This window comes from Equus przewalskii, chromosome 16 (assembly GCF_037783145.1).
Source record: "Equus przewalskii isolate Varuska chromosome 16, EquPr2, whole genome shotgun sequence".
Taxonomy (NCBI): Eukaryota; Metazoa; Chordata; class Mammalia; order Perissodactyla; family Equidae; genus Equus; species Equus przewalskii.
The window spans coordinates 11,087,123-11,108,850 of record NC_091846.1 but is presented as its reverse complement, the minus strand read 5'-3'; the positions used below and the strand labels follow the sequence as shown (position 1 = coordinate 11,108,850).

At 39.5% G+C, this 21,728-nt stretch overlaps 1 protein-coding gene across 5 annotated transcripts in view; it reads right to left on the bottom strand.

Annotated features, from left to right (window-relative positions):
• FRY (FRY microtubule binding protein) overlaps window positions 1-21,728 on the bottom strand; it is a 403,013-nt gene that overhangs the window by 291,463 nt on the left and 89,822 nt on the right. For 3 of the 5 annotated variants that reach the window (XM_070577933.1, XM_070577936.1, XM_070577934.1), the window contains exon 2: window positions 19,963-20,135. Coding sequence is in view for 2 of the 5 variants with exons in the window: in XM_008510842.2 (XP_008509064.2) it covers window positions 19,963-20,167 (205 nt within the window). In the remaining 3 variants the exon portion in view is untranslated. Of the gene's footprint in view, window positions 1-19,962; window positions 20,298-21,728 lie in introns of those variants that run through there. The other 2 variants (XM_008510842.2, XM_070577930.1) reach the window with 1 other exon arrangement.

Here is a 21,728-nt window from a genome sequence, read left to right as displayed (position 1 = left end):
ACAATCTGGTCAGGAGGATGTCACTCAATTCCTGGTCCCTCCCTCAGGGTAGAAGGAAAGAGTAGAACTTGCTTGCAACATTCTGGCTTGTCTGAGGGACTGGTTTCTGTCTGACCTGACTCAGAGCGTTGATGGGCATGGTGGCATATTTTGGATATCAGGTAGGAGGCTGCTGAAAGCAGTGGTTGGTGCAGCAGCCTATGAGAGCTTCAGGGGACTGCAGAGTCATGGGCATCTGGAGGCAAGAGATTACAGGCAGAGGAATACAATAGAACATCTAAGGTCCCGAGAATGAGCAGGGATGAGAGTCAGAAAAATCAAGAGATTTAAAAGCAGCTGTGTATACAAGAGGATTAAAGAAAAAAAAGCATATGCATAGGTCCAGGGAAGACATATCCCCAGAAAAAATTTGAGAGGACTTTGAGCCTTCATGCCAGGCTGATTAGTAAAGATCTTCCTATGTATAAAGCCAGTTCACAAAGACTAGATGGTCTTTTCAAATACTCAATTTTCAACAAAAGATCACAAGCATACAAAGAGGTAAACGTGGCCAATTCAAAGGAACAAAATAAAGCTCCAGAAACCAACACTAATGAAACACAGGCCTTGAACTTATTTAACAAAGACTTTAAAACAATTTACTTAAGTATGTCAATGAGATAAAGGAGAACACAGACAGACAACTAAATGAATTCAGGAAAGCAACACATGAACAAAATGAGACTATCAACAAAGAGATCAAAATTATGAAAAAAGAACCAAACAGAAATTATGGAGCTGAGAAAAACAATAACTGAATTGAAAAATGCACTGGAGGGGTTCAACAACAGATTCAAACAGATGGAAAAAAGAATCAGAAAATCTGAAGATAGGTCATTTGAAATTATTGAATCTGAGGGAAAAAAGAAAAAAGAATAAAGAAAAGTGAAGGGAACCTATAAGACTTATGAGATACCATCAAACAGATCAATATATGCATTATGGGAGTCCCAGAAGGAGAAGAGAGAGAGAATGGGGCAGAGAATTTATTTGAAGAAAAAAGTGGTGAAAATGTTCCAAACTTGAGGAAAGACATGGATATACACATAAAAAACTTAACAAACTCTAAGTAGGGTAAACCCAAAGAGACTCATACTGAGACATATTATAATTAAACTGTAGAAAGTCAAAGACAAAGAGAGAAACTTGAAAGCAGCAAGAAAAAAGTAACTTGTCATATACAAGGGATCTTCAATAAGATTATCAGTGGATTTCTCAGCAGAAATCTTGCAGGCTAGAAGCCAGTGGGATAATATATTTAAAGTACTGAAAGAAAAAACTGTCAATCAAGAAGAGTATTGACAGCAAAACTGTTCTTTAAAATTGAGAGAGAAATTAAGACATTTCCAGCTTTTGTAAGCTGAGGGAATCAAGACTAGACCTGCCCTACGAGAAATGCTAAAGAGAGTTCTTAAAGTTGAAACAAAGGGATGCTAGACAGTAACTTAAAACCGTATGAATATACAAGTCCTCTGGTAAGGATATGGACAAATATAAAAACTTGAATTACTGTAATTTTGGTTTGTAACTCCACCATTCGATCTTTTATAAGATTTAAAAGGCAAAAGCATAAAAAAATACAGATATGCTTGTTTTATTGTGCTTTGCTTTACTGTGCTTCTCAGATACTGTGTGTTTTACAAGACTCCCCACTAGCAAAAAGCTTACAACTCACTGAAGGCTCAGATGATGGTTAGAATTTTTTAGCAATAAAGTATTTTTTAATTACATACATTGTTTTTTATACAAAATGCTATTGCACACTTAATAGGGAATATAGTGTAAACATAACTTTTATATGTGCTGTGAAACCAAAAAATTTGTGTGACTTGCTTTATTGTGATATTTGCTTTATTGTGGTGGTCTGGAACCAAATCCGCAATATCTCTGAGGTGTGCCTATAATTATAAATCTATGTTAATGGGTATACAGTATACAAGATGCAATTTGTGACATCAACAATGTAAACTGGGGGGTTGGGCAGAGACGTAAATGAGTAGAGTTTTTGTACACAATTGAAGTTAAGCTGTTATCAGTTTAAATTGATTGTTACAACTTTAGGATGCTTTATGTAATCCTCATGGTAACCGCAAAGAAAATATCTATAAAATATATACAGGGCTGGCCCAGTGGCGCAGCAGTTGTTTGCACGTTCCGCTTCATTGACCTGGGGTTCGCCGGTTCGGATCCCGGGTGGGGACATGGCACCGCTTGGCAAGCCATGCTGTGGCAGGTGTCCCACATATAAAGTAGAGGAAGACGGGCACGGATGTTAGCTCAGGGCCAGTCTTCCTCAGCAAATAGAGGAGGATTGGCGGCAGACATTAGCTCAGGGCTGATCTTCCTCAAAAAAAAATAAAAATACACCAAAGGATATGAGAGGGACATCAAAACATGTCACTACAAAAACCAACTAAATACAAAGGAAAGCAGCAAGGAAGGAGACAAGGGACAAAAAGCTATAAGACTTATAGAGAAACAATTAACAAAATCACAATAGTAAGTCCTTCCCTATCAGTAATTGCTTTATATGTAAATGGATTAAACTCCCCAATGAAAAGATGTATACTGACATAACGAATTTAAAAAAATAGGCTCCAACTATATGCTTTCTACAAGACACTTACTTTAGATCTAAGGACATCAACAAGTAGGTTGAAAATGAAAGGATGGAAAAAGATATTTCATCCAAATAGTAACCAAAGAGAGCCGGATTGGCATACTAATATCAGACAAAACAAACTTTAAATAAAAAACTATTACAAGAGACAAAGAAGGGCATTATATGATGATAAAAAAGGTCAATTCACCAAGAAGATATGACATTTACATATGCACCAAACATCGGAGCTCCTAAAAATGGGAAACAATTGTTGACAGAGTTGAAGGGAGAAATAGTATCAGCGGACTTTAATACTTATGAGCAAGTTCTAGTCCAGTGTCTGGCGTGTAGTAGGTACTCAAAAAGTGTGTGCAGAATGAATGAATGAATGAATGAATGATCTGGTGTGTGAGTCTCCTATGAATCACAGCCAGGGCAGAGGATCAATGTGGAAAAATGATCATAACAATAAAGATTACCAGATTTACTAATATAGAAATGAAGACTGGATTAGGCAAGGTGATCCTAGTCAATGATATAAAGGTCAAAATTAGTATTTGGGGACTCCTTGGAAAAAGTATACATTTTTAAAGGCATTCAGAGGGATAAATAAGACATATTGCACTTAAAACAGTGTCAATGGCTTATATGCCTCTGGGTATATCAATGCATTCATATATAATATTAACAATTTAAAGATGAGAGTATAGGCATAAATCATTGTAATGGGAAGCACATCAGTTATTGTTAGGTATTGAAGGTTACCTAGCTGTGAAGATTAGTGGAACCAAGCTCTCTGTATTCCTGCAGAAAAACCTAACTGGGGTTCACTTCCCTCAACTATTGTTTAACTTCATGACAGTGAAAGTGACTACAGGTAGAAATGATGCTCATGCTGGCCTGGGCTTTCAAAGAACTTTTCCAGTTTACCTGAGTTACCCTTGGAAACCTCAGCGTGTGCAAACAGAACTTCTGCAGACTGGGAATTCCCAGATAGGAGAGGAAGACAAGGTGAGTAAAACTAAAAGGATTTGCACAGCATTTTTATGGGGACTTAACTACTTCACTTTGGGCAGATAAACTTGGGCCTTTGGAAGAAGCTGTTGATGGAAACAAACAGCAGATTAAATCCTTCTCTGGGCTGATTAGTGTTGCTGCAACAACAACAACAACAACAACAACAATCATTTTGCATGAGCAAAGATGGCAGCTCCTAATGTGGCCAAACATCCAGAAATTGTGGCAAAAGTCATGAGAGTGGCTAGGAGAGAAGGTGTGAGTGGATGATGAAGGCACCGCCACTGTCAGAAAACTTGAAGCACTGAACCGCTGCAGTATCTTCATACAAGCAAATTCCCAACTGAAACTCCTAGAACTGCAGTGGGCCTTTAAGTCACTACCTCATTTCTTCTACTCTGGTAAACAGAAAGATAAGATTCCCATTTTACTGATAAAGAAACCAAGAGATAGAGTTCACACAACTAGTATGTGTCCCCAGAGACAACAGATTTTGTTCTTCCTGATCACTTTAAACTTTGCTCTCCTCTTAAAATTCACATAATTAAATAGCCATGTTATTCTCTATGTATGCACTTTGGAATTCCAATCTGTTGACACAATGACTCTCTTCTTCTATATAATGAATATTGGGTAAATTCCTCTTAAAGAAAAAAATCAGACAGCAGATATTTAAGTAGCAGCACCTTTTTCACACTCACTAGAAAGACTTAAAAATGAACTAATTTATTTCTTCTGAGTAAAGAAGCACAAATACTACATCTGGAAACAGGCAGTACACTAGAACTTTGGGGCCAGAAACATCATTTGCGATTAGCCCAGGAGGATCTTCTTCAGATGAGCAAACTGACCCCCAGGGAGGTAAAGTGAGCTACCCCAAGTCACCCTGTCAGTCACAGAGACTGGATGATAATGCCCAGGTCTTAGTGTAACTTCAATAAAAGTGATTACTTCACCTTTACCTTGAGGAGAAAATATAGCTCACTCTGTAAGTCATCTCTCTCTCAAAATGAAGAGATTTTTAAAAGAAAGAAAAAAGTAGAGTGCTGTTTGATAGTCATAGCTAATTATCTATATTCCAGTTACCCAGAGCATACCCCAAGCCTAGAGAAGATGGCACCAACCCAGAGAAACCAGCCTAAAAGTGGCACCACACCTCAAATGACTAATGTGGAAATACATAGATGATTATGGACATGACAAATCAGGAAGGCTAGGCTCACCAGGAATAGGTGTGGGAGGAACTGTTATTAAATATTTATACAGCACTGATGTACAATAAACGTAATTGTGCCAAACATATGAAGTCCTTGCCCCGAGGAGTTTGCTGTTAGTTGTAAAGCTGGTTATTCCTGAGATATTTGTTATGTTGCTTCTTCAGGTAAACAATCCATTCCACACATCAAAGAACCATCATTTCAATGAGCTTTCTTGGGAATAAGACTATACCTGATGATGTAATGCAAAAGTGGCATATATTTCTCAATATATTAACAATTTTAGGAAATTCACTTTTATTCTCTGACAAGTTTACGGTTATCTCTTTTTGTTGAGTCTCTTTTCATTCTTTCTACTTAACTCTTCTACATTGTTGCACAAAACACAATTATATTCCCTGTTATTGCAGAATACATAAGGACGCCAGCCAGAGTAAACTGCATTAGAAAGTTCTGATTTTGTAAATCTGTATTAGCCAGAAAGAAATTGTTAAATAATTGGAGCCAATCATGTATGTAGAAACAAAATACATTAATAAAGAACACTGATTCAAAAACATTATGCAACTTGATGGACACGGGAAGAGCTGACATCAGCTTTACAGGATACAGTAAGTGGTGAAAGGGAAGTGGAAAAATGATGTTGCCTTAGATGGAAAAAGATTTTATTTAGCTCAGATGATGCTCAGAGGATACTGTATTATACTTATCACTTACTTAAATCTGCAAAGGATTTAAAGTAGCTAGTAATATAAGCAAAAAATCCTGTCAAACTGGGATATATTAAGACAAGAGCAAAATAACAGGAGTCTAGGTGATAAGGGATTTGGAGAGAGGAGAGAAAACTACTTTTGCGGGAAACTGATACTAAGACTATCGCTTCTTAGGAAATAATTTAGCTTTGTGTATGTTACTGATGGGTAAGACAGATCAGGCAGTTAAGATAGACAGTCAAGCAAAGCATTCACTCATTCATTCATTTATTCATTCATTCATGGGATACATAGTGTCTGCCTTCAAAAGGCTTGGACAGAAAAGAAAAAAAAAAAGAAGATAAGGGGCTGGCCCCATGACCGAGTGATTAAGTTCCTGCGCTCTGCTTCGGCGGCCCAGGGTTTCGCTGGTCTGGATCCTGGGTGCAGACATGGCACCGCTTGTCAGGCCATGCTGAGGCAGAGTCCCACATGCCACAACTAGAAGGACTCACAACTAAAATATACAACTATGAATTGGGGGCATTTGGGGAGAAAGAGCAGGAGAAAAAAAAAAGAAGATTGGCAACAGTTGTTAGCTCAGGTGCCAATCTTCAAAAAAAAAAAAAAAGGCTTGAAGCCTGGGCAGGGAGCGTGGTGATAACAACAGATATACACAGAATTAAATACCATAATAGCATGATGTGCAAAGACCTATGGAACCAAAGGTGAGGTACAACTAAATTATCTGGGGGTGGGAATATAAGGGACAGTTTGAGAGATAAGGTGACACTTGGACTCAGCTTTTAAATAGAATAGGACAGTCAGAGAAAAGCAAGGTGGGCAGATGAGGAACCTGTGCCAAGACCCACATCAATGAAAGGACCGCAGGGCCAGAGAGCAGGCAGTGGTTCGGTGTGGCTGGAGCAGCATGTAGAATGGCCAGAGGCAGGAACGAAGGCTTCCATCTGAGTATGGGGCCAGAATGGGAGGGTTCGTGGATCTTCAATGCCATATTCAAGAGTGTAGGCTTGATTCTGAAAGAAAGGGGCTTAAACGCGAGAGAGGCACTATCAAAAAGAAAATGCAGGGTGTTATAGAATACCTCAATGTTTAATAGAAGAAGATCTGTCAGTGGATGAAAGGACTACGTTGGGGATGCAGTTCTAGACTCCAGAGGGGATCTTTAAAAAGCAGAGATTCTTGGTATCAGCTACCATTTTTATCCTACTTTACAGAGGATACTTTAGGGTATACGGGGTAGCTGAATTACTTACCTAGATTCACAGGCTGCTAATGGAAGAGGGGAGAGCAGAACACAGCTCTGGCTGGGGCATAAGCATTCTCCTGAGCACTCACTTTGGGCGGAGATCATTGGATAATGTTTCAGGGAGACAAAATAGAAAACTTAGCTCTTCTATTAGAAGAGCTAAGAATTAAGGTAGAAAGATGACAGAAAAATGACAAAAGACAGTAAACTTAATAGGAAGAATGGTACAGATATATTTCTTTACACAACAGAGTTGATATCTTCCTGAAAAGTGCAACATATTTTTGTCAAACAAATTATTTAAAATGTATTATATAAGAGAATTTATTAATTCATAGTATGGATAATTTATACACTTTATAACGACACTCTGATAAGTTTCTGATTTTTATTAAATTATCTTTCAAAAGCAATACAGTTATACTGTAAACTGAGTTGAAAACAAAGCTCCCCTCATTGAATAATGCTGCCCAAATTAATGTGAACTTATCACAAACTACTCTGGGTATTAAAAACATAAAATAAGTTGGAAGTCTGCTAGCCCAAGATGGACTTACTTCCTGATTCTTTAAGACCGTCTTCTGTTGTACACCACTGGAAGATGGTAAGCAAAGTTCCCTGGGTTGTCTGAGAGCAAGCTTTGTCCTCTATGTGACTTCGCTACATGGATCACTGAGCCCGTTCAGGTGAATACAAACATGTTTCTGACAAGAGAAATCCTCTTAAGACAGGAAATATGAGTCTTATCCCCTACTAATGAGTCTACCAAAGTTTTAACTGACGGAGCTTCTAACAAGAGTGATTTTGGCTTACACTATAAGATGGTCTGAGCAATATGCTGATGGGGACACGTTTAACTCCAGTCATAGTGGGGTCATTCCAGGGCTTTGTTTAGAACACATGTTTCTACACGTAAAGGAGAGGAAAAAAACCCTGCTATCTATACTCCAACTGCCTCCTGTAGAGGATAAATTTTGTTAGACTACAGAGTTTCTCAAAGAATAAGCTGAAGAGCCCTCCATCAGAATCAAGAACGATTATTAAAAGCAGATATTCCTAGGCCAATCTAAAACTTGATGAACCAGCATCTGAATTTAATTTTTATAAGATTTGCAGATGGTTCTCATGTACCCTTATCATGACCATGGGCTTAGAGGAAGTAGTCTCAGATGGCCCTTTGATTTTGATGAGCAACTTGACTGGTTTTGGATATGCAATGATAGGCCTGAAGGAGAGATTGGGAGTAGGAGCTGGAAAGCTCAGAATTGCTCTATACAATAGAGGGAGAAGAAAATTAAATTCTGACGACATTCTGGTCGAAAGGAATTCGAAACGATAGAGGGGAGAAGAAAAGGAGAAAGGAGTCACCAACATGGCCAGAGGCTGAAGAATACTGGTAGAGTAAGTGTTGAGGAATCCCAAATGGTAGGGTGGCTGTTAAGGCATTTAAAGTACAGGGACATCTAATATTAAGTCAAAATTGTTTGTGCTCATTGACTATCTAAATCCTAGATTCTCCTGGTCTCTCCAGACATCCAGTAGAGTTTGCTATACATAAAGAGGCTTTTATGGTTGAGTTTTTGTTTGTGGAAATCAAGGAAGTTAGTTGAACTTCACTTCTGAATCCACACAGTACAGAGTAGAGACAGCATAAGATGACAATGAGAAAATCCATAAATGGCAAAAAAGAACAAAGAAAACATCAGCAGAAGCATAAACTTAAGCACAAGAACACGTGTCCCTGAAAAGTGATAGAAACCTTGGGGTTTGGCCTGGGACTTTCTACAGGTGTTGGCATGGAAACTGGGTCAATCTTTATTGAAATTTTAATAGCAAGGTGCTCCCCGCTGATATTTGGGTTATATGAGGTTATATGATCTTCATTTCCTTCTATTACTTTAAAACAAAACAAAAAACCATTCTGTATTTTCAAATCTTGTGCTTAGAAGAAATTGGTTTTAAAAAAAATTTGCTTTGAGCTCTTCTAGATTCCTTTTCCCAAAACAATGATTATTTATTACATATACCTTTTGAAGTATGGAATGTTCTGTTAGACAACTTTTTAAGCTGAGGATCACACAAAACAACAGAGTGACCTACTTTTCAGCAGCTAAATTGAGCCCTGACAACCTTAAAAATTAATACACTTCCCAAAATGAGCAAAATATTCACTTTTCAAAGATAGATGCAGGCACATAGCTGTTCTATATGCATATTTAGGCCAGGTTTACTGTCTACCTTCATTGCCCCTTTAATCAAGAGATTTATTAACCGGTTTTTAAATAGGGATTTGGCTATAATCTGCGTTGGAAAAAAAAGACACACTTTTTTGTTCAATTACTAAAATATATGCTGTAAAGCTGCTTTGGGTTATAACTTTTTGAATATGAGAATGGAATAAGCTTCAGAGAATATTTGGTGAAGGAGAGAGAGCTTGAAATTGAGAAGTTGTGAAATCTTATCCTGTCTCAAATTTGCTCACTTAACATTTAACAGATTATTTTCCACGTGCCTCAGTTTCCTCACTGTGACGTGGGAATAACAACAAATCTCAGTCTGTGAGGTCAATGAAAATTTAGCAGACTTTCACCTCTCAAAAGGAACATAGCCCTAGGCCTTTTCCCCCAAAAGAAACTGTTTCTACAGGGTCCAGGTTTCCCCTGGATCAGATCTCGGAGGAGAATCACGTTCCCTGTGTGCTCCCTTGAACTAAAGTTACCTTAAACTGAAATTCCCTCTCTCTCACTTGATTGCTTTTGTCACAGAAACTGATTTTTTCTCTCTTAAGGACAGAATGAAAAATAAAACCCGCTGAGATCTTGATGCTGTGCACTAGGCTAGGCTCACCCCCCCAAGTTGAGTGTCTCCCCAACTGTGACTGACATGTCCTTTTTAAATCTTCCAACCTCACCTGTACCCACCCCCACCCTCCCACAGTACCGGTACAGAATGGTGGGCATGTAGAGGTGGAATAAACACACGTTGGTGCAAGGACTGCTTGCCTCTGGGACCCTGTGGAAAGGAAAGCTGTGGGTGTCATTTTATCCTCACTTTCTTTGTACACAAAAATGACTCCAAAGGTTCTTAAACTAGGTTTCTGTGATGACCTCGTGGGGATTAGACTGGGAAGCGGGAGACCCTCAATGTAAGATGACTGTATAGGTCTGTATTTCATCATCTGAATGAGTGCATTGAATGAGAAGCTCTCTAAGAATTCTCTCAGATCCACAATTCAATGATTCTGATTCTCCATGGTGCTCACTCCCAAGTGACTTATTTTCTTGTCTAGGTTCTTCGACAGCACAACCACCAAGCACTTTTTGCAGTTTGAGCTCTGAAAAAAACAGCAAATCGCCAGGACATGAAGGCATAGCTGTAAGATTAATAATTAGTAGGGAATTAAGAATTAAACTTTTAAGGAAATGCCTTAAGTTTTCTATGATGCCCTATCGTTGATTAAAAGAACAGCAAGACCAAAAATATACCACTCTAATATAAGACAGCAAAGAGAAGCCAATTGACTCCTTTCTCCCCCCCCCCCGCCCCGCTCCCCCTCTGCTCCACTTTCCTATAAATCCCCCAGAGGCATTGGTTGGGTAGAGATAAATAACCCGTTGTAGCTGTTTGGGGGAGAGGATGAAACAGAAACCCTCTACTCTTCCATCTCACCTTATTCATTCTTGTGTTAACTCATCATTATTTTCAATGCTTGGAAACTTTAAAGAACCTTTTAAAGAGGGAACCATTACTTATCAAATAAACAATGATTACGCTGCTCCTGCCTTCCCTCTTAACCATCTAGGTGGCATTTAGGGAGCTTCCGGACTTCCCACAGCCAAGCACGAAACCCAGTTCCATAGCTGCAAGTCATCTGCCTTGTCCATAGCAGTAAAATTTTCAAAATAAAATAAAAACTGCCTTACATATTCCCTGCTGTGGGAGGTGACTGTGGATGTGAGTGTTACATTATTTTCTTTTTACTTGTTTTTTCTTTAAGTTCCTTCTGCTGAGCATGTTAGACAAATTCCTGATCGACGATTTTCTCTGTCCTTCCTCACCCCTACGAGCACCCAATTGATGCAGATTTTGCATTTCCGTTCTAGGTTGTCTGTGAGGGATAGCATTCTGGACCACTTCCTTTCTCCCTGCGCATCCATGTTTGTGCACGTGGGAGTGTCCGGTGTGGAAATCAGAAGCTGATTTATTGCCAATAAAATGGCTTCTATCATTATAAATATTAGTTAAGCATGGTTCAGCACGCAGATTTTAGTCACCTACTTTTTGTTGCAGAAGGACTGAACAGCATGGGTCTATCTGAAACCACAAAGCCCTTTCTAATTTAGCAGAAATTAAGACAAAGTGTAAGGCTATAACTTTGGGATGTTTACAATTTTCCAAAACTGCATTTCTTTCAATTTAAATAATTCTGTAGTGGTTTGTGGCAACTTTATTAAAAGTAATTAAATTTGGCAATATTTCTTTTGAGAAGTTGCTCAACTGCTGTTTATTTCGGATGGATGTGATTCAATAACAAAAGAAAATAAGTAGTTACGGTTTATCCTATTTCTGAATAATGAAATTTCTGTGCAGCACTAAGTATCATGTATGATATTCATCAACTTTTATTCATTGGACGTTTCTATATTTTACAATATTACTTGTATTGTTTGAGAGCTTTTATTTTTAAGGACTTAAAATGTTTCTCATTCATCCAGTTGACTGCTTCTAACAAGCATTGTGGCTTAGGCAGTTTAGGCTGCTACAGTAAATTGTCATAGACTCAGTAGCTTAGACAGTAAACACTTATTTCTCACAGTTCTGGAAGCTGGGAAATCTAAGATCAAGGGGCTAGCTGAGTCGATGTTTGGTGAGGGCCCTCTTCTGGTTTGTAGATGACCACCTTCTTGCTGTGTCCCTACATGTCAGAGAGAAAGAGAGATCAACTCTCTTGAGTCTCTTCTTATAAGGGCACTAATCCTATTAATGAGGGCTCCACTCTCACGACCTAATTGCCTGCCAAAGCACCCATCTCCAAATACCAACCAATTGGAGATTGTGGCTTCAACATATGAACTTTTGGGGGACACAAACATTCAGTCCATAGCATATTGTTACCCTTTAAAAAGTTGGTCAAGAGGTGTCAGGGAGAGTCCTAGGGTTTCATCCTATGGTTGTGATCAGGGGTTAGAAAAAAGACCTGGAGATGGGTAGTCTAGGCCTCTGCATTCTGCCTTTCTACCTTGAGAGATTATAAACGGGAACCAGAAGGAAGTCTATATTTAATGGAACTCAAATCCAGGTGCCATTAGGAGAGAAAAGACAGGTTCTCCTCCTGCCCAAGAACACATTGACCTTTGAGGGTGGGGGTGGCTGGGTGTGTTCAGGGGAGGGGTCTGGACAACAAGGGGCAGGGATGGGGGCCTGCCATGAATAGCTGCTCGCTGCTTCCTGCGTATGAAACATGGAATAGTTTAAGAATAACTTTGATCTTTGAGGATCTTTTCCACTTCCTTTAAGTCAGTTGTGCTCGACTAGCGGATGAGATAAATATTCCATTTGGGGGAAATTTTCACAATGCTGTTAGAAAATTTCACAATGTAGTTAGAAGCCTGCTCCCAGCCAAGACTTACTAAATCAAATCTCCAGGGCCCGTGCCTGTGGATTCTGAAAACTGTCCTCCAATAATTCACATTTGTGCAGTTGATTGAAAACTAATGCCCTAAGTTATAAGCTAATATTCCCTTAGTTATACAGCAGTTCAAAAATCTCAAAAGACTGAAAACCCCTCATGAGCTGGGCCTTGGGGAGGGACATTCTACTTATAACCCTTTCCCACCTAGCTGTTTTTTAAAGGGTGCAGAAAAGAGGTACGAATTACAAAAAGTAATAACCCCCCAGCAAAGAAACCCTGATGAGGAGGACAATTAAGGCCCCCTGGGACTTTCCGGTAGGGAGATGCTTCATTGCCAATTAGGGCTTCTGTGCCAGATGACATGGTGTCAGTACTGCCTTTAGCTGACACAACAGGGAGACTTAAATATTGGTTGCCAGAGAAGCTTGAATGCCCAAATTAACGCACTCTGCTCTCCCACTAGAAAATTAGATATGAGAACAAATTACTGTGTATCAATGTCTTAACTATCAACCAGTCCTTTCACAGTGTTTTGTACCTAATAGACAGCTGCAAGATAGTTTAGATTTTTGTTGAATAGACGTTATAGTCTTTCTTATGTATATCTTCCATTTACACTTGGGCACCTATTTCAACACTTAAAACTAAGAAATGTTTCTTTAAATTGTATCTCACTTGCCCATAGTTACTCTACAGCGTCATCCAGTACTGATTATCCATTAAGATAATGTTAGTCTTTCTTAAGTATCAGGGCGGGAGAGCAGTGGGCTATTTGATAGCTGAGGGAGCACCATCGGTAAATCTGGTTCAGTGACAAAAGCACACACCATCTTTGTGGTTCCTCCCTCTCTGTGCTCTGAACTCCCAGGATGTTCAAAGGTACATCTGACAATCAGTTGTTCAGCACACAAAAAAATAACTCATACCCCACTCAGGGTGGAAGGGTTTTAAGACTGTGACTGAAAAATACGCTGACAATTTTGTAATGAGAATTTTTATATGCATGTCATCTAAAAATGACTACCCATTTAATCTCATTTTGTAAGCCCCTACTCCCAGATGTGTATTTTTCTATATTTTAAAGAAAAGCTGGAAGTATTCTACCTAAATTTTGAAGGCAAACATTCCCAAAAGAACGTTGGGGTATGGTCATTTCTTGCGTAATTGAGTAACTGGATGGTCATTTCCCCCAAAAATATTTGTTTAAAGTACATTATTTATCAAACAATTAAAAATCACCACTAAAGTATATTGAGTAAATATCAAATTATGTGAATGGAAAAATATATAATCTTTTCATAATCTGGATGTGAATACATATTTAAAGCATTATTTAAGAATGGGAAGAAAAGCTGTGTAGGAGCTCTCAAACCTCTAAAGTTATACATCTGCTATAGCTCAACAAATGGAAATGAACTGCTTTTGAAACAGGAGTGTTTAAGCCACTTCTCAATATACCTATACAGTAGGTCTTGAATTCAGAAGCCTGTATTTTTATTTTTTTTATGACAAAGAGAAAAGCCTGAAGTCAAGCCATAAATCTAAACCTTCTGCTTAACCTGGGCTCACCATTGGTCCCTGCATAAAGGCCAAACATATCTCCCCTTACTTATAAATTATACAAATAAGTATTCTAGTTTCAGCATTTTTGTTTTCCTTAAAAGTAACAGGGTTATCACTAATGTCCTCATTAAAAGTTTCTTTTTATTTCTTTTTAGAAATGAAAACAAAGCAAAACAAGAACAAAAATTTCATCCCCTTGACTAAACTTGTCCAATAAATTCAATTATTTAAGTAAACAGGCTACCTCAGTTTCTGTTGCATCAGTATTTTTGAGCAAGAAATGCGATAAATATTTTAAATCAAAATGTTAAATGTTGACTTTCAAAAGCCTAAACACTCCTAATATTTAAAAAGACTAATTTCAAGTAGTGAATTCATTTATAACCTTATAAATAAGCTATTTCTAAAAACCACAAGTGCAAACCAATTACCTTCCTATTCGAAGTTTTAGTTCAAAGAAAAGCTTAAGGGCCAAATTTCCAAAAGCAAGGCCTTAAACAGACAAAATTAGGCAAAAATATCAAACACAGCAAGGCTACAGTAAGTTTATAAGACACAGACATTGATGTTTCTAACACCGAACAATTTTCAGAGGCTTTCCACGACAATACTCTCAAGTTTAATGATTCATGTTGAGAAAACACATGGATATTTATATTACGAAGAGCTTCCAGGTCATCCTCTTTTTATGAGAAAATTAAAATTAATGGGTCTTTCAGTGGTGTCTCATTATACAGAATTTACATTAGCAGAGGGTCCGATTAACAACTCTGGATAACTTTCAAACCATGAAGATTTGCAAAAGTATTATAATTATACCCACTACCCACCCATTAGAAGAAAAAGTCCTAATTATGAAAACAAAACTTTTAATAGCACCAAAGAACAAGAGGCCACAGTCAATTCCAGTCGCACATCATTTCATAGTCATGCATCATCTCATTTGAGTTTAACACACCCTTGAAACTGGTGTTTTCATTCCCATTTCACAGATGAAGAAACAGGTTCTGAGAGATCAAGTGACTTGTCCTGGGTTACTCATTTACTGGGATGGGGATGAGAACCTGAACCCAGCTGTGAGGTGGGTAGTTACTTTGTGAAATTCTTTGGCTAAAATCCTGTCATGAGAGGAGAGGTTCAAACTCTTGCCTTTGAGGCCCCCTTTGCTTTGGCCCCTGAGCACGGCTGGCTTTGGAAGTGGCTGTTGAAGGTAGTTACAGGACCAGATGGGCAGGGGTGTGCCCACAGAGTGGTCATGACACATTTATTCTTGCACGTCTTCTACCTTGCCTGACTATTTCAACACCTCTTAAGCACCTACCATATGCAAAGCTCTGTGGTGGGTGTTGTGGGAAATACCAAGGTGTACAGAAATGGTTCCTGGCATCACAAAGTGGAACCACTGAACCTATTCACAACCTACGGCAACTAAACACCATCCCAGAAAGTTCTCATTTTTTTTGGTGAGGAAAATTGTCCCTGAGCTAACATCTGTGCCAATCTTCCTCCACTTTGTATGTGGGACACCACCACAGCATAGCTTGATGAGCAGTGTGCAGGTCTGCACTGGGATCCGAACCCACAAACCCTGTGCCACCGAAGCAGAGCGTGCAGAACTCAACCACTACATCACAGGGCCGGCCCCTGGAAGTACTCTTTTTATAGCACGTCTTTAAGGAGGTCCTGATTAAGTTCTCCATGTCCCTTGAAGGCCCTGCTGAAATGTCATCAAAGGCAGCAGGGTTCCAGAACGACAGAATTCTAACAGGGAACATAACACTTGAGGAGGCACGCTTAATTACAGTGTTTTTCACTGTGCCTCTGATAAGCAGGCTCCCAGGAGGCAACCCAAACCCAACTGCCCATCCTCACAGACTCCTTCTGGCCACCCTAAGGAGGCCAGAATGCATCCAGTTGCCATTGTTCTAAAGACTACCTTGTGTTTCCAATAAAAACCTGCATGCAGCAAGAAAAAGAAGAAAGCACTTTTACTTTAGAAATATGTTTGATTATAAAAATGATTCTAAATAACTTATTTTTAGATTGTGGATTTAAAAAAAAATGCCTTTTGAACAGAATTGAGTTAAAAGTGAGAATCGAGGTTAGCCTACATGCTGGTGTATCCACCATGTGAGTCCTGACCAGCGCTCCCTGCTCCTCCTGGCCCTGAGCAGCCCTCAGCATGCTCATCCTCTGATTAAGCAACAGGGAAGTACATGGACCTGCCTGTTTCCTGAAGGCAGATGGCTCCTTGCTTTTCACAGCAGAGGACTGTAAAACCAGTAGGATATATTAAGAACTAGCTGATTAAACTGACCAACTTGTTTGCGTGAGATGCTGGATGAACAACCCAGTACACCTGGCACCTGAGCCCCAATTCCTTCCAGGTGCAGGACGGGATGCTCCTTAATCAGACGTGCCTATGGGTGTGGTAATGCATCAGGACCACTTCTCTCTTCCCTTTGCTTTCTTTAACTGAGCTAAGCCCACTGCTAGGGAGCTGCTGGGGGTTCTTTCAGGAGGAGGGGGAAACCAGGCTAGCTGCTTGCTAGAGACCTACACTCTTAATGCCTGGCCTGGTGAGACCCAAGGCTGTAGAACCTCAACCAAGCAACTCAAACTAGCATTCTACTGATGAGCCTTCTTTAAGGGAAGAAAAAGTGTTAGTTTTTGATGTTTCTATATAAATATGCTTTTAAGATATATTGATTTTCTTTTTTAAGATTCATTGCTGTGAGTATGGTGCTCCTTCATTCCTTTATTCAAGAGTTATTTACTGAGTTGTACAATAGGCAAGGCACCCTACTAGGAAAATTCTTTCCCATCAGCCTAGATCAGAAACTGTCTTAGTTTTTTGCTCTCTTCCCAAGGTCTAGAATAGTTCCTGGCATATAGTAGAATCTAGCACATTTTTCAATGAATGAATTACATGCTGAGACAAGGGATACCTGCATTTTTTCCCCCACCAGGAATTCTTACAGCGATGAAAGTCAGTATAGGGACCTTCTCCTTTGACAGTCTCTATCTGCAAACTAGTTCTTTTCTAGAGGCAGAAACAGGCCCCAAAGGATAGTCACAGCTTCACAGCAAATTAATTAACCATCACATTGATGAACACCTATTACATGCAATTCTTTCTTCTAGACAATTGGGCCATTCAAGGACGTATAAGATATAGGCCCTGTTTTCAAAGAGTTTCTATAAAAACAAAAACTTAATAGTCACCACAAAGTGTCAAAGTGATCACTAAACCCATTCACAATCTAAGAAAACTGAACATAATCCCAGGAAGCACTCTTTTTATAACTTTATGCAGTACTCAGCCCAAGGTGGTGGTAGGCATAAAGGAGAATTCAAAGAGGCCAGCAGTGGAAGACTGAGTGATTGCAGAAGATAGAAGACTTGAATTGGGCCTTGAAGCCCAGGTGGAGAATGGAAGAAAGGGCATAACAGGAACGCAGGAGTGGGTGCGTGTGTGTGCTTTTTGGGAGAAGAGGGAGAATGGCATGAATAGAGTCTGGAAGCAGGCAGAGCATACAAGGTACACCAACAGTTAATTCAGTTCAGTACAATTTGAGTCAAGTGAATAAATATTTATTGAGTGCATACTATGTGCCAGGCATTGTGATAGGTACTAGGGATACAATGGTTAACAAGACTAATATGGTCCCTGGCTCACTGGTTAGTGGGAGATACAGACAAGTAAACAGACAATTACAATACAGTGTGATAAGTACCGTGATAGGGAAAAGTCCAGGTGTTATAAGAAGGACACAGAATGGACCCAACCCAGATGCGGGGGTCAGGAAAACTTCTGAGAAGAAGGGATGTCAGGCTGACACCTGAAGCTAAGGTAGGAATTATTAGGTGAAACTATGCAGGTAGTGTACCCAGCACCTACCCTAGAAGAGCAACGGGCCGCGGGGATCTAAAGCTGCCTGAGTTTGTTGGAATGCAAGGGGCAGGTGTGCTAAGAGATGAGGCTGCAGACAGGAGCAGTGGCCAGATGATATAGACTCTTCTATCTCGCATTAAGGAGTTTGGACTTTATCCTAAGAGAGTGGTAACCACTGGAGAGTTTTAAGCAAGGAAATGAGACAAACAGATTTGCATTTTGGGTAGATAACTCTCTGCAGTGTGAGATGGCCCTTATAGGAGAAATAGGTGATAAGAACAGAAGGGTAATATGTAGCTAGATTCTTGAAGGTGTGTCCCTAACACAGTGCAACAACTAAATGAATATTTCACGAATGAATGAATGAACTGATCAACCAGTCAGTCATTCACAGGTCTGAAAACATGAGATCGGAGGTGAAGTATAGTTTTCTGTGCCTATGTAAGGGTCAGAGGCAATGCATATTGGAATACCGACATGTCCTCAAGTCTTGAATGTCATCAGACAAATGATAACGACAGTTGACAACAGAATGCAGTGTAATAGAGCGGAAACAGCTTCAATGCCAGAGTCAAAAGACCCACGTCTGAGCCCTAGCTTTTCGAGTTATTAATTTTGAAATGTACCTTAATTTCTCCGGCTCTCAGGTCCCACAACTACTATATCTGCTCTTTATGTGCAACTACACAGCAGCATAAAATGAGAATGGTAATCACAATCTATGCACCTTTCTGTTTTCAGGTGACGTTTAGGGGCTGTGGTGGGATTTGCAGCCCAGTGCGTTTCTAAGTCATCCATCGTAAAAAAAAAAAAGTTAGTGTAACCCGCATGACAATGGAGTTGTGGTTTAGTCGAAAAGAATTTAGAAATCAAATAGCCGGTGTTGTTCAAACTTTGGGCGGTAACTCTTTAACCTGTCAACTGCAGACCCTGGTAGAGAGGTCTCTACTCGCACACTTACACCTGTGGCCCATTCTATCTGGGCTTTGCTTTTTTCTGCCGAGGGGTTTGACCCCAGGCCAACATCACTAAACCAAGAAGAAATTCATGAAAACAACAGCTTCCTTTAGAAATGTAATTTTCCACTTTTGGCCTTGAGTCTACATATTTCTAGATCATCTCCTGGCTACTTCCTAAAGCGGTATAAAGACTCAGCTGTTAGGGGGAGTCAATTTCATTTTTATGAAGTAAAACTTGATTGAATTATTTTTTTGTTTTCTATCATCATAGAGTCAGCCTCAGCAGTTGGGTCTAATCTATCATCTCTAAACACTCTAATAAATCAATCAATCACAACAAAAAGGCCACTGCCAGTTTCTCCAGGAAATTCCAATGCAAATAGTATTGAAATCAAGTTGACTAAATAATTTATCCTCGCCAGTGATCACTCTCCAGTGATCTCTCAGTTAGGGCTCCCTGTCATGGGCATCTTATATGGTCTACACCTCTGTAATATCCGGGCACGGACATCTAAAGCAGACATCAGAGTCCCTTCATCACGACTGAAATCCATGAGTCTTCTGTGCTCTAATACATTTCACCATCCACATTGTTTAATTGAGCCCTTTACTACAAATGGTTTTAGGCTCTGATGCAAGACAGGAATTTGAAGCATGCATTCGAGTATTTAATGGTGTTAATTTCTGGTGCACACAAACATCAGCTTCACTCAACAATCCAATAATCTAGCAAAATAAAGAGAATATGCCAGAGAATGAAATGCAGCATGGAATTCTTGAGGACTGCAAGCAAAGCAGTTTCACGATCCTGCTGTCCCTGACAAGTAATAAAATAGCTGCCTATTTACAGACCCCTAAAGATGTTACAATAAAGAAAGAAAATAAAAGAAAGAAGATGGGGTAGTTTCAGATCGAAAAACCATTCCATTTTTACATTCAAATATGTTTATTTGGCTACTTTAAGCTCTTACACTTGTCCCAAGTTAATTTTAAATGTAACACATCTGATTGTAACAAATGAAATATAGTCCTTGTGTTATTTTTAACTGGCAGGCATAAATTTAAACAATTCCTACCTGGAATTATGGATGGTCTCTTTTTCGGGCGCCTCAGGTGAACGGGTTCCAAGTTTTTAATGTTTCTTTGATGTCTTCCTCTAATGTCATTTCCTACAAGTAGTTCAGGCGGCAGACTGCTCCGTCTTGATGATTTGTAATCATTTTGAGATGAATTTAGTTTGTTCTTCGTCCTGGAATATAAATTGCTGTCATCAACTGCCATTGCAGGAGATACATTAGAGAGTTTCAACAAAAATCTTTTTCAAAAGCCAAACCCAGAGGCAGCCACAGCCAGCCGTCTCCTCCCCAGATTCAGATGTTCTCATGCTTTACTCTTCACTTGTTTGGGAGGCTTAGCAAGTTGATAGGCGTGGACGTGAACAGGTGTAGAATTACTAAGTAGCCCCTCCTTTCAACAGCTAATAGCACAGGGGAGGAGAGATCCAAAAAATCATTAGGTGCAGAAGACTGGGAATTTGAACAGATGTGGCGCATGGTCCCATGCTCTTGGAGACAGTAATAGAAGGAGTGTAATGGTTTCCGTGTGAAACTTCTGTTTATTGGTGCAATGCCATAAAGCAAGCACAACTCACCACGTAGAGAATACCGACGCAAATTGCAAGCCTAATTTTTCTTATAAATTCCCAAAGTCTTATAGACTTAAAAAAGTTTTCAGGAAACATTTTCACATTCCTTCCTATCTTTTTGTTTCAAGTTACACACACAGAACAAACATCCATCTTTAATAAATTCCTCATTTGGCAGGCAGCCAACTGGAAGTTGGCTGGAAGAAGGAGATGAGAGATGGTTGGTGATGATCAGGAAGGAACCCACTGTGGGTGTGTGTCAAGCAGCAGTGCCGGGAACTTAGCACTGCTCCCAGACCCACCCCTTCCATCCTGTGCTCTACCTGACAGATGGCTTCTCTACAAGTTCAGCTGTCTGGTGGCCCGAGGAGTCAGAGGTCTGGCAAACGGGCCATGACCTTAGAAGTGATGACGGCCTCCGCTCAACAAATAAAAAGTAAACGTGTTACCCTTCTGGCATTCTCCCTTGCTTTCAACTAAAATGGTCAGCGGGTTTGGTGGTCTGAGAAAAGCAGCATTTACTCGATTCCTGTGTGACATGTCACATATTTCCTTTCTTTTCTAGATTATGCATTTTTGTGTCCTTTGTTCTCTTCTCCCTTGCTCTATTTATGTGGAAATGTTCTGTACTCTTTTCTTTAACTGACTGGGCAGAAATCATAACTCTCTAATTTATCCTCTCCAGCCATGCCCCTGGGCTGTGTCCTCTGTGTCCTCGCTCTCTCTCTCTTTCCCCTCCTCCCCTCCCCCACATACACTCGCACTCACACCTCTTGTGTTCTGTCTGGCTGCAGTGTGAGTCAGAAGATAAAGAAGATAAGATCTGCCTTTTCTCTTTCCAGTGCCTGGAATCAGTAGATACATAACATTATCAATGATTTAGGGGTTGTTTCAGAAATCACTGTTTACTTTGGCTTCCTGGATGCCAAGTAGGTTTTACTATTTGTTAAAATTTAAGAGTTGGGTCTCTTTACCTAATTTAGGATACACTTCCACACTAAGAGACATTTCATTCTCTACAGTCCTTATGCCCCTTGACCAATAGGTCTTCAAACTACAACAGATTTTCCGAACAGAAAAGCATTTTCTTAAACAAGTATGTCCCAGTTAGGGTTGTCATTATAATCCAGCAATTATAACTATAACCCAGCAATTGTATTTACATATTAGATTATTAACTTATTTCACTAATTCTGA